General features: G+C 39.9%; 1 protein-coding gene across 2 annotated transcripts in view; it reads right to left on the minus strand.

Annotated features, from left to right (window-relative positions):
- ARHGAP27 (Rho GTPase activating protein 27) overlaps positions 1-17,554 on the minus strand; it is a 70,402-nt gene that overhangs the window by 9,425 nt on the left and 43,423 nt on the right. For both annotated transcript variants that reach the window (XM_042474464.1, XM_042474465.1), the window contains 8 exons: positions 15,418-15,861; positions 13,249-13,443; positions 12,069-12,182; positions 10,214-10,281; positions 5,246-5,333; positions 3,155-3,259; positions 2,275-2,373; positions 876-981 (listed from right to left, as the gene is read on the minus strand). In XM_042474464.1, coding sequence (XP_042330398.1) covers positions 876-981; positions 2,275-2,373; positions 3,155-3,259; positions 5,246-5,333; positions 10,214-10,281; positions 12,069-12,182; positions 13,249-13,443; positions 15,418-15,861 — 1,219 coding nt within the window. The remainder of the gene's footprint in view (positions 1-875; positions 982-2,274; positions 2,374-3,154; positions 3,260-5,245; positions 5,334-10,213; positions 10,282-12,068; positions 12,183-13,248; positions 13,444-15,417; positions 15,862-17,554) is intronic.

Consider the following 17,554-nt stretch of genomic DNA (forward strand, 5'->3'; position numbering starts at 1 on the left):
TATTATTATTATTATTATTATTATTATTATTATTATTATTATTATCCTTTATTTATAAATATTTATATTGTGTTTTATTTAATTATATATCAAACACCAAATTCAGAATAATCCAGGCCATAGAATTTCCAGTTTTTATGTATGGATGTGAAAGTAGAACAGTGACAAATTCTGACAGGATGAAGATCGACATCAGTATTAAATGTGATTTAGGAGGACAATTCCACAGATAACATGGACTGCCAAAAGGAAAGATGAATAGGTTGTACAACAAATCAAGACTTAACTCTCACTAGAAGCCAGAATGTCTAAACTGAGGTTATTTGTACTTTGGATAAATTGTGAGTTAACATGACTCATTAGAAAAGACAATAATGTTTGTTGAAGTGAAAGTCAATCAGGAAAGAAGACAACAGCATTACAGGTGATTAGACTTAATCAAGGAAGTCACAGCCCTGAGTTTCCAAGACCTGAGCAGGACTAACGATAACAGAGTGACTTGGAGGTCTCTCACTCATAGGGTCACCATAGGTTAAAGTCAATTTGACTGCAATTTACAAAAACAGGCACATTTGGAGTGTTCGGCACTCCAATTTTCTGTTCCTGGACTTTCCAGGGCCACGTGGATTGCCCAAATTGTCAAAAAAAAGGAACAACCAAACCAAACTCATCCTCGTACAGTCTCTGTTACATATGCTTAATTATAGGTAAATATAATAATGTATTTGTGGACAAATATAAGACCCGTTTGAACTGTTGCCAAGTGTCAGATGTGTATGACATTTCCATTTCAGCTTATCCAACCTCCACTTCTTTTTTTAATTCCACCCTCAAATCAAGCAATAAATGTAACATTTATTAATACTGACACAGACCTGGGCTCTTCTTTTCACCCTCTCTCTCTTTGTTGGTTCCCAGATTCTCCTTGGATTTCAAATCTGCTGCGTTTTCATCATTCTCTTCTAGAGGGAAGTCTGTGGGCTGAGAGAAATGCAGAGCATCTTTTGTCATGCCAGCATATAGTTTATCTTTGCCTTTCTGAAGTGGCTAAGGGTGCTTGCAGATGGACCACATCTAGCATTACCCATTAAAAGGCACTGTGTTGCTGTGGTATCTTTTGCTTCTAAGTGGGTTTTTGTATGTGTGTTAACAAAAAAGGTTGAAGACCCCTGTTCAAACATAAGAGGGGCAGCAATGGAAGACTCCATTGTCTGCACCTTGCATTTGATAAATAAGGTAGATAAGGCAGTTGTACAATAAGAGCTTTGTCTGGAAGCATCTTCAGAGTGCAGTGTTCTTCAAGAAAGCTGTTTCTTTCATTCTACTGGGTAGCAAAACAGAACTCATCAAATGAGTTGCCTCACTGAGTTCATGCAAAGGCACCAATCAGTTAAGACTGTAACACACAGCTTTTGTTGTGTGAACTTTGACTTATTAAAATATTTAAAAAACAGTAGTGGAAAAATATCTGTAATGAGAAATTTCACAACTATTTGTTTAACTGGGAAAATCCACTTTTCTAATAGTGTGCATTACAAGTTTATTAATAAATGGATGAATGATATAGTACTAGTTAATTTGGGCGGTTTAATGTTTAGCATGTTCCACAGACTTCTGTTATATTCAGAAACAGAGTTCTGCAGTTCCTTAGTTTTCATTTTTATTTATTTTTTATATTTTAATAATGTAATGGGAGTGTATGTTATTAAGTTGTTGGGTCTGAAGGTATTTACAGGTGCTCTACTAAAAATAATTTCCAATGAAAGCTTCTGAATATGGTTGACTTTAAACAACATGAAGATTGTATTCCTAAATGTACTGGAAAGCAAGTCCAGCTCTACCAATGGGTAAAATGGACAAGCACATCAGGCAACAGATACAAAAGGATGAGGAACGATTTTGCCTGGATGCACATCCTTTATAATAAGGGCTGTCCTTTTTTACTATTGAAAATTGAGTACCAATGGTTTTAAAATGCAAGAGGAACCAGTAGAGGGCAACATATTCAGTGGTAGCTGTGTTGGTCATGCAGCAAAATCCAAAATCCACAAAACAGTGGTATTTTTAACGGGCAAACTAAAATGCACAAAATATATTTATGTGAGTTTCCAAAGCTTCACAGCCTTCTTCATGAGGTAAAGATGTTAAAAAAAACATGCAGGAGAAGAAAAGTGAAGGTGTTAGAATCACAGGCAATGTTTTGCTGCTTTACCATTTAACAGTAAAAACAAGCCCCACAGTAGTATGTCATACTGACATCTCTTCCTCTCTCACCAGTTTGCTGATGCTGTTAGCAATTGCCTTCTGCCATGTGCCAATGATGGTCTCCGAATCATGCTGGATCAGGTACTCAGAACCATCCCGTGTTTTCAGCTAGAACAGAGCAAGCATTATTATGTGACACCTGGAGAGAAGATGTTCTTCACAACCCCGAAAGCTTTGAAAGCTGTCCCCAAGATTCACTGCAGTTTACAATAATTTCTAGAGTCCCAGCTATAGTGAAAGCCATACGTGCCAGACATCAAATTTATTTATAAACCTGACCCTCTGGCCTGGCAATCCCAAAAATATCTCCCTCTCCATTCTCTAAATCCCACTGTGGGAACACATATAGGCTCTAAACATGGTCAAATTCACTCTCCTTCCTCTTTCAAAGATCCATTCAGGAAGCTTTTCTTTGGCTGCCTTGGAGAAAAGGAGAAAGGCCATAAGTTAGTGATGTAGCTCATCATTTTCATGTGAAGCAATAGTCAGAAGAATTATGGCCCTTCTGTCTTTCTTGAAGGTGGCCAAAGATAAATCTCCTCAGCTGGTTTTTGCAGAGAGAGAGAGAAAGATAGAGGACTTTCATACCACTGTCATGGTTGCATCCTAGGGAATCATGGCACTTCTATTTTGGAGAAGCACTAGAACTCTGGCTGAGAAATCTCTCCCTAAACTGCAAATCTCAGGATTCTGTAGAATGGAACCATAGCAGTTAAAGTGAAAGCATAGCACTGCATAGTGTGAAAGGGCCCAGAAGCAGAGATGCTTTATAATCCTGGTTCTGATGAGCAGCATGGGTCTCTGTTTTGCTTCTTGCTTCCTGAATTCTAGCATCACCAGCTGCTACAGACACCCAAGCAGCTCAACAGAGATGGTGGCCATTCCTTACCTCTAAGACATTCTTTTTGCTTGATTTGTCTTTGGCTGCCCAAGAAAGTGTTGCTCCATGAAGATCCACAGTGTATTCTGGGCTACTCAACACAGAAGGATGTTTCTAAGAGTGAAGTGAAGGAAAAGACAGGAGCAATACTGTCCATATCAAAGGTTGAAACTAAATACGTAGTTACAAATAACTACTGTGTAATTTCCTTTCCAAAGGAAAAAAAAAGGCATAAAATGACATTACAGTTGTAACATAATGAAGGATACCTCATTCCTTTTGTTGTATAGCTGGAACTTTTAGCTACATCTATAGTTGTGAGGGTGTGGCTTCATTAAATGGCAGAAGAGGAAAATCTCATGGTCAAGTGGTGCCTTGTGATGCTGCCTAATGTTCCGTTGTGGGTGTTATGGTGACAATGACAAAGCTCACGGAAGGGTGTGTTTTATAGCACAACCCAGTGGCTTGTGACATTGATTTTTTTAAAAACAAAAATGACTGAAAACTTTTAAATATCTGTATCTATAACAACAAGCAATTATTCCTTTAGGAGCCTTAGAACTATAACTGTGTTGAATTACTTTAAAAAAGTAATTCTCTAAACCCTAAAAGATTTATTATACTATGAGGTTTTGTGAACACACAGCTTTTGTTGTGTGAACTTTGACTTATGGCAACCGTATGAGTGTGAGACCTCCAAAAACTCTGGTCATCAACTCCCCTGCTCAGGTTTTACAAACTTAGGGCTGTTGGCTTCCTTGATTAAATCAATCTTTTGGCAGTGCAGTCTTTTTCTCTTCTTACTGTCTTCTACTTTACCAAACATTATTATCTCTTCCAGTAAGTCACATCATTACATATCTAAAATTCAACAGCCTCAGTTTAGGCATTTTGGCTTCTAATGAGAATTCAGGCCTGATTTGTTCTAGGAATCATTCATTTTCTTTTTGTCCATCCACTGTAATTATAGAACTCTTCTCCAGCACCACATTTCAAATGAGTTGATTCTCTCCCTACAGCTTTCTTTAATGTCCAGCTTTCACACCCATATCTAGAAACTGGAAATACCATGGCATGGATGATTCTGACTTTGGTATTTAATTATATATATTTTAGTCTTGTGGATTTTAATATCCTTCATAGCTGCTTTTCCAAGTCCTAGATCTCTTCTGGTTTCTTGACTATCGTCTCCATTCTGATTAATGACCAAACCAAGACATAGAAAATCTTTAACTATTGTGATGTTTTCAGTGAACACACAACCTACTTCCTCAGATCCGTGGAATGCAATCTGAAGGTTTTAAGTGTATTTACAGTACATATGGCTGAGAGGTGGAGTGAGGTGCAGGATTTAAATGCAGGATAATGAGCAGCAACAATTAGATTAACACAAGCATCCGGGGACTAGCTAGTGAGATAAGAACCCACTGTTCACTGGCTTATAGGTTATCTATTTAAATCTGCTGCCACCTCCCTCACAGTTTAGTGTATATACCACATCCACTGCAGTGTCTATATGCTTAAATCTCCAAGACTGCACTCATACACCTGAGGAAGTGGGCTGTGTGTCCACAAATGTTATACAGTCAGCCCTTCTTATACATAGATTTTTTATACATGGATTCAAGCATCCATGGCTTGAAAATGTTTTTTTTTTAAAGTATAAATTTCAAACATCCAACCTTAATTTTCCATTTTTTATAAGGGACACCATTTTTCTATGTCATTATATTTAATGGGACTTGAGCATCCACGTATTTTGTTATCCACGGGGGATCTTGGAACCAAAACCCAGCGTATAACAAGGGTCCAGTGCACTAGATCTGTTAGTCTTCATAGTGACGCATGGCACCTTGTTGGTTTGCTACAGGCCAATAGCATGTCTTCTCTGCTGAAAACCTCTGGGCTGTGTCAAATAGATGCCCCAGTCAAATGTAGCTCCAGTGGTGGAGTGATGCAAAGGGCAGCAAGCCATTCTTGGAATTCATGTAAGGTTCATGTAAGTTAAGTTAGTCTTTGGAGTTATCCTGCCCCACTCTTGTGATATCAACTAGCCTCTCTTAGATCAGGGCAGCAAGCCTAGGCTGAGAGAGATCTTACCACTCCACCAGAAGCAGAATGCTTGGAATCCTTAAAAAACGTCAAGACACCACCTTCCAAGACTGTCCATGAAGCACTCCAGTTCTTCCTATAAGACCAAGGGGAAAAGGATACTTAATCCACTGAGTAGTGTTAACTGTGTAACCTGAAACAGAGGAAAGGGAACTGGGTTTTGGGCAAAGGGATTCGATGTCCTTGGCCTGCTGCTCAGGTTTAGTGATCCCTGTTTTCTCTCTCCACCCCCAGCCCCTTGCACCATTTCCCAGCTACTGTGTCTCTGTGAGGGAGAGTTCACACATGTGCTTCCTTCACTCGATTATTGCAATATGAAATGATCATGTATCATGCACCTCTCTCTTGGACCTCCACTGACAAAAGCTAGGCACACAGTACTACCTGGGTGAGACTTCTCAAAGCTGAGGAATGAGGTGGATGCACACTCAGGAAGCCAAACTGAGGTCAGTTCCAAAGAAGCAGCTGCAGCAAGAGCGGAAAGGAGGCAGAAGAGTAGAGGAGTAGATAAGAAAAGAGGGATAGCAAGACCAGAGGGAGGTGTGGGAAGAGGACAAGAGCTTCAACTGCACAAAGGAAGTGTTTTTTGCTAAGCCAAAAGGTTCCTTTCACACTTGCGAGCCAAATGTGCCTGAATACTGCTGAAATCAGCTGGAAACAGTGGTTTTATACAGCATTTGACAACATTCCCCGTAACAGACCTTAGTTCTGGCAGCAAAACAAGTCTGAGAAGACAATTTAAAAAATTAGACTTTCCTTTTAAGTTTTTATTTTTTATTTTATTTATTCCATTGGTTTTTGTATTTCTGTCTGTTCTCAAACTTTCTACCCTTGTGACCACTTTTACATCTACCTGCAGATGTTGCATCCCCTTTTTGACCAGGGTGACCAGTTGTTATAACTACAAAGGACAAGGCATCACAAAATGTAGGTCATTCAATAAAAATATAGGACATTGCAAAATAAAGGCTAAAAACATTGATGTAAATTAATTTCATATGGTTTATATATACAGTAGTTACATTACATATACAGTAGGTCCTTTGTATCTGCTGGGGTTTGGTTACAGGACCCTCTGTGGATACCAAAATTAATGGGATGCTCAACTCCCATTAAATACAGTAGTATAGTAAATCGTTTCCCTTATATACAAGGGTAAAATCAAATGTTGCTTTCTGGAATTTATTTATTTTTAATATTTTCAAACTGTGGATGTGTGAATCCATGGATAAAGAATCTATGAATAAGGAGGGCAGACTGCACTGTATTTTATTATGTAACCAACTATTTTTCTGATGAACTTCTCTTTGTTAAAATGCCTTGTTGGCTTGCAACATACTTCTAAGAACTTGGAGCAAGACAAATGCTTAAAATTCTACTTTACTAGCAACAAATCCTTGACTGAATCTACATTTCAATTATTCCTTTCATTTGCCCATTGTGCTGAAATTAAAAGAAAAAACTTTCCACATTTGCATTGTGCCCTCAAGCAGCCCCTTGCCTAACACATTTGCTGTCCTTTACCCCTCAGAGAAACAAACATGCCCTGAGTTCTGGGGGCAAGTCTTGTTTGCTGCTGCTGCTCCTAGGCAAAAAGTACTTTAAAAGGACCCATCCTATCTCCCTATTTGCAGTGAGGACAGGCTGCCAAGTAGACACATTACTCAAAGGGGAAAAGCGAACATGGTGCTACTCAATGGGCTTCTTAGTTATGTTCAAATTGGAGGACATTTTGAAATTCTTCCTGGACAGAAGGTTGAAATGTAGGGTGTGTCTTGGAAAAGGAGGCCATCTGGTCACCCTGCCTTTGACGTAGTACAGTATATAAATAAAAATACTTCGTTTAGTGTGCATATTTTTGTTCACACATTCATGCATATTCATATTTTAACGTTTTAGCGAGGAAGTTCCCATGCTGGATGGATGGACTCTATAAAATAGGTCACGGGTATGAATTTGCAGGAACTGAAAAGTGCAGTGGAGGACAGGGAATCTTGGAGATGTCTTATCTATAGAGTCGCCATGGGTCGATATCCACTGGAGGGTGGATAATAACAACAAAAACAAGGAAATAGCTCTTCTATTTCTTCCCCCTTTTCCTTCTCCCTCAGACAGAGTTCCAAGTACCCTCTTTGCCTTTTTCCCTCTAGGAGAAAAAAAGTGTGGAAACAGAGGAGGACAGGGGAGGTTAGACCTTCAGGTCTCATGCTCCCTTGAGCAAGTTTCATGCCCTACCTAGAGTTTTGCCCCACAGTTTGAGAATCACTGTATTACTCTTTGCTCCCCCCTCATGTGTGTGTGACTGTATGTATGCCTTTGACAGGGCTATTGTGTTGTTCTTTTACTTGTAAAGTGTCATGTACACTGATGGCGGCATATAACCAAACAAATGCACAATCCTGTCACTCAAATTCCTAGCATTTCTTCCACCTGAAGAACATGGCTGAAGAGTCCCACTTTTGTGGACTGAGAATGGGATGTTATTTTCAAATCTGCCTAAGATCAACAGTACTCTGAAGAAGAAAAAAAATGAGATAAAGCACCAACCCAGAAAGAAAAGGAGAGGAAATTGCATAATGTGCAAAATACTCTCAATTTGTCCCCACATATTTTTTGAAGAAAATCTTCTTCAAGTCCACTGTAACAGAAACTTCTGGGCTGCATATTCTCTAAATACTTCTTAACATAAAATACTTCTTAAATACCCCGTATATTGCAACTTGTGTCTCTCTGTCCACCAATTCTTCTCTAATTTTAAGTTATTTTATTGTCTTTAAACCGTGATTATTTAATTGCAGTTTTAGCATTGGGAAGGGGGGTTGGGAAGGGATTAATTTTGAATTTTATTGTAATTCAATGTATTTTTATTGTTGTAACCCACCCAGATTTCTCATGATTGGGCAGGCTATAAATCAATCAATTATTTATTATTTATATTATTATTACTTAACATATTATTCTTTGGAAATCATAATTTCTTGGGCAAAGGAAAAATACCACTTTATTACTAGCAGTAAGTAAACACTGTGAGGAGAAGCAGTTCAGTCTTTTATATGGCATCTGAATTGTATTGAAAATGAGAACATCACCACAATCCAAGTTTTGCAAGGCACAAAAATGGAATGTAATGTTTATGTAGCAACTGGAATTAATGGCAGGAAGAATAAGTTTAAACAGAAGACAGGAAACACAATGATGATTAATCTTTGAAGAAAGGAGGAAAGCAAAAGGGTTAAGGTGCTTGGTATCCAGGAGATTAGTATCACTAGTCACCACTGCCTTCCTTCAAAGAAAGAGTTATGATACCAGCAAGGAATCTCCTCCCAGACCCAGAAGATCCCTAACTCACCAATTTCTATACTAAATGGCCCTTATACAAGGAGAAAGACAAAAGGCAACCCCCCTTTAAACACAGAGTAGCCTAAGGGTTGCCCACAAGTCTGAAATGGCTTGAGGGCACACAATAACAAATAAAAGGAGTGAAAGAAAAGAGAGGAGGAATTCTCAGCATGTTGGGAAAACAATTGCTTCTATTGTTTTAGGAAAGCAGTACATCTAAAGCATGCACTAAATCAAAGGCCAACAAAACTGCAGGCCAAAATGTGAAGCCAAAAACCAACCTATGTATCCAAGAGTTAAAAATCACCCAAATGTCAAAGAGATTGAAAAATATCAGAAGATCTCAGAAGGCCCAGGAGAACAAAAGAATCTTAACTTGGTGCAGAAAAGACTGCTGGCAAGAGGCCTATGTCTCTGGAGAGAAATTTCCTTAAAGGAAAATTCCCTTTCTAAAGCTACATCCCCACTGCAGAAATAATCCAGTCTGACACCACTTTAACTGCCATGGTTCAATGCTATCACATTCTGGTACTGTCAAAACTCCTAAAAGCTTGCATGTGTTTCAGTTTGAAATGAGTCATTGCTTCAGTACAAATTGGCCAAATTGGACACAACAGCAAGTTCTGATTTACACTGAAATAGAAAATGCCAAAATCCACATTACTTTACCAAGACTAACCAAATACAGATTGTGTGCAAGTTTTCCAGATTTCTTCATCAGACAAGATGTTACAAAAAGCAGATGGATTTGGGGAGATAGAGAAGATAGGGGAATGATATCTGCATGGTCAGTCTTAAGGTCATCAAGACTTCTCCATTCAGCTATCCTTTTCTCATTTCTTCTCTCCCTCGTCTAGCTGTTTCTTATACCATTTTATAGCATCTAATCCAAAAGGTTATCTGGGACATATAGCAGTGTGAAAGACTAAAAGGCTTATTATAGTATAAAGTTTACTGCTTCACAGAGTTAGGTTGATACATAATATAATGAGGTCAGGTATTCATGCTTTCTATTTCAGATTGCTCACTTTCTGTTTCGAGATCACATCAATCACTTTATATATCTCCCCCTTTCTTCCGCAAGACTGAAACTCAAGGTGACAATATCATATCATAACTTTCTATTCCTACCTAATTTGTTTAAAGTTTTTGGCCAAATTTTACCCAACTTTTGCCCACAATAGTTTTGTTAAGCTTCTTTGAAAAGTCCCCATTGGAACTGATTGTTTCAGTCTAGGCTGATCATACTGTGACTCATTCTTTAGGTAGCTACTTACTAAAGTATTTTAGTAGCTCTGCTTAATTTATTTGTTCATAAAAGCCATTTTCCTGTGGATATAGAGCAAAGCTTAGTTGAATGCTGTCACCTTCGTTCACACTACCCCAGCCGCCTGACCTCACCCCTGAAGCACTGCTATATTTTTAACTTTCTGTAGGAAAGCCAAATCAAAACCCATGCAACTAATTTTTATCATTTTCAAAACCATCCTCTTTCTTTTTATGTATTTTCATTAAGAATAGTTTAAATTAGATGTAAGAGCCCTGGGCTTCATAGAGAACTATGCGGGAGAGACTGGGAGACAGTCCTAGAACACACAAGCAGCAAATCTGCTTTACCTCAGACGTTTCCCTTTATCAGTTGTTTTTGTCCGATGCAGCATCCCAGCCTTTTCAAGAGTTTTTAACTGGTGGGAAGAAAAAAGCAAAAGATTACTTTGAAGCAGTCCTGCTTGTTGTAGGATATCTCTCATTCCTAACTGCTCCAAGCGCCCCTGCCTCCAGTGGAAACTTCCTATTAAGCAAGGATGGGTAAAATTTTTGATTTTGATAAGAATTAGGAAAATTTGAGAATTTTTTCCTATTTGAAATGGAAAGAATTTAAGAAGGGAGAGAAGGGTCAGGCACAGCTCCATCATGCTTAGCCTCTGAAGCAGATTAAGGACCCTCCTTCCATTCCAACTGCATATGTATATGAGATTGGAATTTAAAGGTATAATTTTCCTTTTGGTAGTTGTTCAAATCATAACTATTGCCATTACATTCAGTGTTATACAGGAAATAAAATGTACAAGTAACATTAGTACAAAAAACTATGGTGTGGCATGGGAGGAGGTCAATGGAGGGAGTGATATCATGAGTTAATGCACCGGGTGATGCCAACCCTAGTGATGCCATTAACAAACACCTGAGTAAATAAACTGCCTTTGTGTGCATTCTTCCAATTTATTGTTGACTCCCTTTTAATTCTCCCAGATGTGTCTACACTTAGGGGACATACTAAAATGGAGCCTGTCAAGTTAGGGGAGAAAGCTAGCATGGTGTGGTGATTTGGCATTGGATTACAGCTTTGGAGACCAGGGTATGAATCCTTACTCAGCCCTGGAAACCCACTGCTTTATCACACTAGGGGGCAAACAGGATTTAAACGAGAGTTAAACAGGAAATGTCATGTGATAAACATCAGGCATTTCCTGTTTGACTCTTGTTTAAATCCTGTTTGCCCTCTAGTGTGATAAAGCAGCCAGTGGGTGACTATGAGCAAGTCACACTCTCTTAGCCTTAGAAGGCAAAGGCAAACCTCCTGTGAACATATTGTTTCAAGAAAACCCCATGATATGTTTGCCTTACAGTCACTGTAAATCAGAAATGATTTGAAGCCACATCACCACCACCACCTCAAGTTAGGGGCATCATTTCTGCTTATCCTATGAAGCATTATATACACTGATAGGGCAATGGTGGTGCTGGTAATTATCTTTATAATCTTTATTATCACCATCATCCCCATCCCCATTCTACTAGGTGTTACTGACTGCCATTTTGAACCATCAGGAATTTGGACTGTATGCAAGAATCTAGGTGTCAGAGAGATGTCATTGGATAATGGATAATGTAACATGTTCCAAGTAGTGTCACTTTTTGTAATGGGGCTAATGTGTGTTTATCTATGATAACTGCATTCTGATGTTTTGTCAGTCTGTTTGGAATTGTTCCCAGAGCACCTATCACCATTGGATCCACAGTTTTGTTTTTTTCCATAGGTGCTGAACTTCAATTTCAGTCTCAGTATTTCTCAATATCTCAATATTGCCTTAACTCAGTATTTCATAATATTCCCCCTTTGGTGATGGTGACAGTAGTAGTAGTAGTAATTATTGTTGTTGTATTGGTCATCAGTTAGGTCAAGCCCAAGCTCTTTAGATGTGATGTCCAGTCTTCCAATTACCAGTCAAAAGAAAAAAAAAGAAGGGAAATGGAAGATCTGTGAGCTGTTTGTTGGATGCCTGATAAATGGCAAGGAACTAGTCTTGTTTTCACTTCTGTACACCATCTCTTCATCTTCCATCTCCCCTGTAGCTTTACATGTAACAGGGACCAGAATGTTTATTTGTTTTCCTATTTTGGTGGGGACATGGAAGTTCTGGTTCAGATTCTCCCACATGAGTCCAAGATAACTCAAGTTGTCACTTACCTGCTCTTCCTTTGCACCGGAAAAGGCTCCAGGGCTGGGTGACCAGTTCCCAAAAGGACTGTTGTCCAGGCTAGACCCACTGCTGGTACTGTGATGATGTCCAGACACATTCACCTGGATAACAGTATTTGATTAGCACAGTCAGCACACAACAAACTTGGAGGGCACCAGGGCTGCTAGTTGGTCTCTTATGTACTAATATGAGTTTCTATCTATTCATTTATCACAATAATCTCCCATCTTTCCTTCAGTGAACTCAAGGTGACATACATATCTCACTTCCTCCACACTGTATTCCCACTAAAATCCTGGAAAGTAGAACACATTGAAAAAGAGACTGGCCCAAGAGCACTCAATGAGTTTCATGGCTGAGTGGGAACTAGAATATGGATCTCCCAGACTAGCACTGTTTTTAAGTGCTTACTTCCACTTCATTCTCAATGTGTACTACTGGTAAAAAGATTTTACTAGGGACCTTGTTTATTAAACAAAAAGCAATCACACAATTGCAGCTTGTGGGACTATTGTTTGGACCTAACACCCATTTGTGATTTCACCCACCTCACAATCTCTCATCCAAAGAAAAATTAAACTTTGTAGTGCTTCCATTTCTCATTGCTTTGGGAAGCGGGGAGAAAAAGGAAAATGTCATTTGGAAACTTTGGACAGAATAACTGGAATGGGATCCCCTTGCACAGCCATCTAGCTTAAGTAGATGTGGATCTGAGATAATTTAATGATGCTTAAATATGTCAGCATGGTGTAGTGGTTTGAGTGTTGGACAGCAGTAGAAGAGATAGCAGTCCTAAGATTCTTTTCAGTGCCCAGATATTTACGCAGATTTCTGTGTTTTTGGAATAAGATGGACTAAATAAGTCTTTAGGAGCCAGCTTAGTTAGTTGTTTGAGTTTAGGACTACAACTCTGGGGACCAGGGTTTGATTACCTGCTCAGCCATGAAAACCCACTCAGTGACCTTAGGTAGGTCACACTCTCTCAGCCACAGAAGGAGGCAAAGACACACACACACCTTGAATAAATCCTGCCAATAAAATCCCATTGAAGGCACACAACAACAAAAAATATGCCACCAGAATGTTTCACCCTGCCTCATGGAAGAATTGGTATCATTACAGTCGCTCCCTATGCACTGCTCCATAACCTTTCCCATTTTTCCTTACCATGTCTGTCCCATAATGGTTGCCATCAAACACCGGCCCCTCCTGGTTGCCATAGGAGGCCCACTCTTGGAATGCTGGGGGAACACTGGGATAATCCAACTGCTTGTAAGAGCCAACCGGGGAGTAATCTTCTTCTGGGTAGTGTTCAAGTTCATCAGGAGAAAGGTTGGGGTAGTCAGTTTCTGGAGTTGGGGGCTGATGGTTTCAAACAGAGATCAGTTACAAAGACATACACACATACACACTTCTCTTAAAAAATTGAGGGAGGGTTAATTTCCTTAGAACAGAGATGGGGAACCTGAGGTCCATCAGTTGTTTTTGGATTCCCATTCCCATGCACTGTAATCCATGGTGAGGCATGAAGGAGTACTACATTGTCAACATCTGGAGGAACCCATTCCTCCTGCAAAAATGCAGAACAAAAAGCTACTTGGAAAGTTTACAGATAAATATTCCAAGAGATATTGCCTAGTGAACTTTCCAGATTTATAACATAGAACCCTACTGTTCTGATTCTAAGACTCAGAATTTGGATTATGATGGTGTCCATCAGACCCCAAATCAAATAACCAAATTCAAACCACAAGCACATGGCAAGGCCCTGTTCTCCAAAACAGGAATTACCAGATAAACGTAAGCAACATGTAAACATAAGCAATATGTATTTTTTTTTTAAAAAAAAACATACAATGCAGAAGCAGATGTTCTTTATAGTTGTGATACCAACTTAATTATGGTGCATACGCACCTATAAGGGGCAAAAAGTTAGTTTCTGTAGAGAAAAAACATATATTTCTGGCCACCTGAATCATAAGAACTACATCTGCCCCCACAATGAAGGCCTTTTCCCTCTAATTCCAAAGATCTAGAGATCTAGAGTCAGAGGTGGAGATCATGTGGCTTTCCAATTGTTATTGGATTATATCTCCCAGCACTTCAAGCCATTGGCTTTTCTGGCTAGGGCTGCTGTGAATTGCAGTCCAACATCAACTAACTGGCTCCAGGACTCTCACCCCTGGCCTACTGTCTCCTGACTGTTATTTAGTGGTGGTGAGAAGCCAGTCTTGTTCTTTTTAGTATCTCCCAGCATATTTGTCTGTGCTGCAGCAAAAACTTTTAAGTTCTGAATGTGTTGCTAAATGGTATTTCCAAAGCAAGGCATTAAAAGAGAAATCATGCAATAGAGTCAAACCACTTCCTCTCCAAGAATATGGTGCCTTCTTCACAATATGGGCATGAAGGAAAAATTGTTACTGATCTTGAATATGGCAAATCGGATGTCATTGGCCCAAAACTTTCCTCTTAGGCTGCAATGTTACATCATCCAACCTTCTGGGTCCTTTTGCACTATATAGTTACAGTGGGCCATTGGCATCTACTGGGGTTTGGTTCCAGGACCCCTTGTGGATACCAAGATCTGTGGATGCTCAAGTCCCATTACATACAATAGCTTAGTAAATTGGTGTCCCTTATAAAAATGGCAACATCTTGGTTTGCTTTTGGGATTTACAGTGCTTTAAAAATCAACTATAATAATATTATTAATATTAATAATAATAATAATAATAATAATAATTTATTGGGGGGAGTATTTTCAAGTTGTGGGTAGTGGGATCTATTAATACATAATCTGTGGATAACAAGAGCCAACTGTACAGTGCCATGGTTCTACTTTAGCTGACATGGCAACATTTCTATGGCAATTTGGGATTTACAGTTTAGGAAGAGGTATTAAGAATTCTCAGCCAAAGTGAATTAAGTGCTTCACCAAACTCCAAATCCCAGGAGTCCATAGAATGGAGCCCCATCAATGAAAATGGGATCATAGCCCTGGTGACTCAGTGGTTAAGTGCTGATACTGCAGCCAGAATGTTGTGAGTTCGATCCCTGGGCTTAAGGTTGACTCAGCCTTCCAGCCTTTAGTAGGTTGGTAAAATGAGTACCCAGCTTGTTGGGGGCAATTGGCTTACATGTTGTAAACTGCTTAGAGAGTGCCTAGTTCACTATGAAGCGGAATAGAAATGTAAATGCTATTGCTGTTGCTAGTGTGAAAGGGTCCCCTATCTCATCCTCAGTCCCCCCGACTGGACAAGCCCTCCATAGACTGTCTACTCCCCCAAGATTTAGCCCCTCACTCCAGTACTCAGTAAACTGCTGCCCTTCCTTTACCCTCCGATCTGCAGGGCTGTAGGGGGGAAACGCAGGCTGCATCTCTGGATAGTCAGGTGTTTCGTTCACTCGGGGTGCATCCCACGATGACTCGCCTGTCGCTGTGTTATAGAAGAACACTTGTCCGCTGGCTTCATCTACATATTGGCCCCACTCTGCAGGTGTGGCAGGGCTGGGAGCAAGCAAAGGTGAGAGAGCTTGGGTGGGACTTGTACTGTTCACAGAGGCCTCAAAAGGAGATTCCCATGTCGTTTGGCCAGTCGCTGGGTTGTAATAGAACAAGTGACCACTTTCTGTGTCTGTGTGGGTCTCCCAGTTGGTCAGGGGACTGGTGATGTGTGGGTTGGGTGTGGATTCAGCATGGCTGGGTGTAGCAGCACTCCGTTCCAAGCTAAGCTCCTGTAGATTCACATACACGGGATCTGTGTCTGCTTCTTCATGTGGCTATGGAACCAATAAAGAAAAGAGGTCATTTAGGTACATCATAACCAAACAGGAAGAGGAAACCTTTGGCTTTCCAGCTGTTTGGGACAACTCCCACCTGTCTCAGCTAGCAGCGGATGATGATGGTGGAGTGTGGGTATGTAGTGCAAAGTATCTGGAATATGCTCCCCAATTTTCCCCACCTTTAGAAACTAAATTATTAAGGTGCAACAAGGTGTGCTCCAGATTGAAAGATTTTTTTGCGAAGGATTTTTTGGCCCTATAGTCATTTTGGCCTACAAATGCCACAATCTTTGATCACAGGCCATGGTGGCTGCGACTTCTGGGAGTTAAATCCAAAATATTTGGAGGTCAAAGTTTCCCCAAGATCTATAATACAGAGATGTAGAAAAATCTCTGAGTTCTGGTCAGTAGTACTTCACCACCTCCATCTTTTCCAAGACCCTAAACCTCTCTTCTCTCATTGTTAGCCTCTCTCCAGGCCACTGGAGGACAAAAAAGGTTTTTAATTTTTTTTAGGCCCTTGAAGACTACAAAATCTATCCTACGGAGTCATATATGGGCGGAGGGCACACTTCCCCTACCCCACAATCCCTCAAAATCAACAAGCCCAAAACATTTTGCTGTCTGAAGTGAAGATGGCACAACAGATGGTACTTCACTCAACAGAAACCACTTAGCTTTTGCAGCAAAGTGCGGCAGGTCACATGAAGCCCATTCATATTACATAATTACAGTGCTATGTTTCAACTTTAACTCTCATGGATGCATCTCAAAGAATCCTGGGGGAATTGTAGTCTGATGTGGTACTAGACTAGAACTCTCTAGCTGAGAATTCCAAATACTGCTCCCTAAATAGTAAACCAGAGCCACTGTGGCCTAGTGGTTGAGTGTTGCACTATGACTCTGGAGACCAAGGTTTGGATTCCAGCTTGGTCATGGAAACCCATTGGTCTAGTCACACTCTTTCAGCCTCAAAGGAAGGCAATGGCAAACCTCTGCAGGAAAAAAAATGCCAAGAAGACCCTTTGAAAGTTTCGCCTTGGGGTTGTCATAAGTTGGGAATGACTTCAAGGCACAAAACAACAATAAAAACTATAAATTCCAGCATTGCATAGGATAGAATCATGGCACTATAATTGATTAGTACAAATGTGCCCTTGGTATATACATAATTCTGTTCCTCTGAGCCTCTTGGGATTCTCCACATGTGATGTCCATCTTCCTTTGCTTAACTGGAAGGCTTGTTCTGCTCAGAGGAAAGATTGGTCAGACCTAGGACTCTTTTTTTTTTTAAATTGTGGCTTCAGTCCTTTAAAGTACTGCTTTAAAAGTTGACATATCCATCACACATTTGCAACAGAAACTGTAAGCTGTTTATTTCCTACTGTGGATCAATGCAGCTCTGTTGCGTCTCTCCTCTTTAAAGGGCAGTGCTAGTACTCTGAGGGTTGGACTATGACTCTGGAGTTGTTATTGTTTGCCTTCAAGTCATTTATGACTTAGGGTGACCCTGATGGTAACCTATTATCATGTTTTCTTGGTAAGTCTCTTAGTCTAGGGTTCAGATCTCCACTCAGTCATGGAAACCGACCTTGGGCAAGTCATACATTCTCAGCCTCAGAAAACCCCATAGGAACACCATGGGGTTGCCATAACTTGGAAGACTTGGAGGCATATGACAACAAATGTT

The sequence above is a fragment of the Sceloporus undulatus genome, chromosome 6, assembly GCF_019175285.1.
Source record: "Sceloporus undulatus isolate JIND9_A2432 ecotype Alabama chromosome 6, SceUnd_v1.1, whole genome shotgun sequence".
In the NCBI taxonomy this organism is placed as follows: Eukaryota; Metazoa; Chordata; class Lepidosauria; order Squamata; family Phrynosomatidae; genus Sceloporus; species Sceloporus undulatus.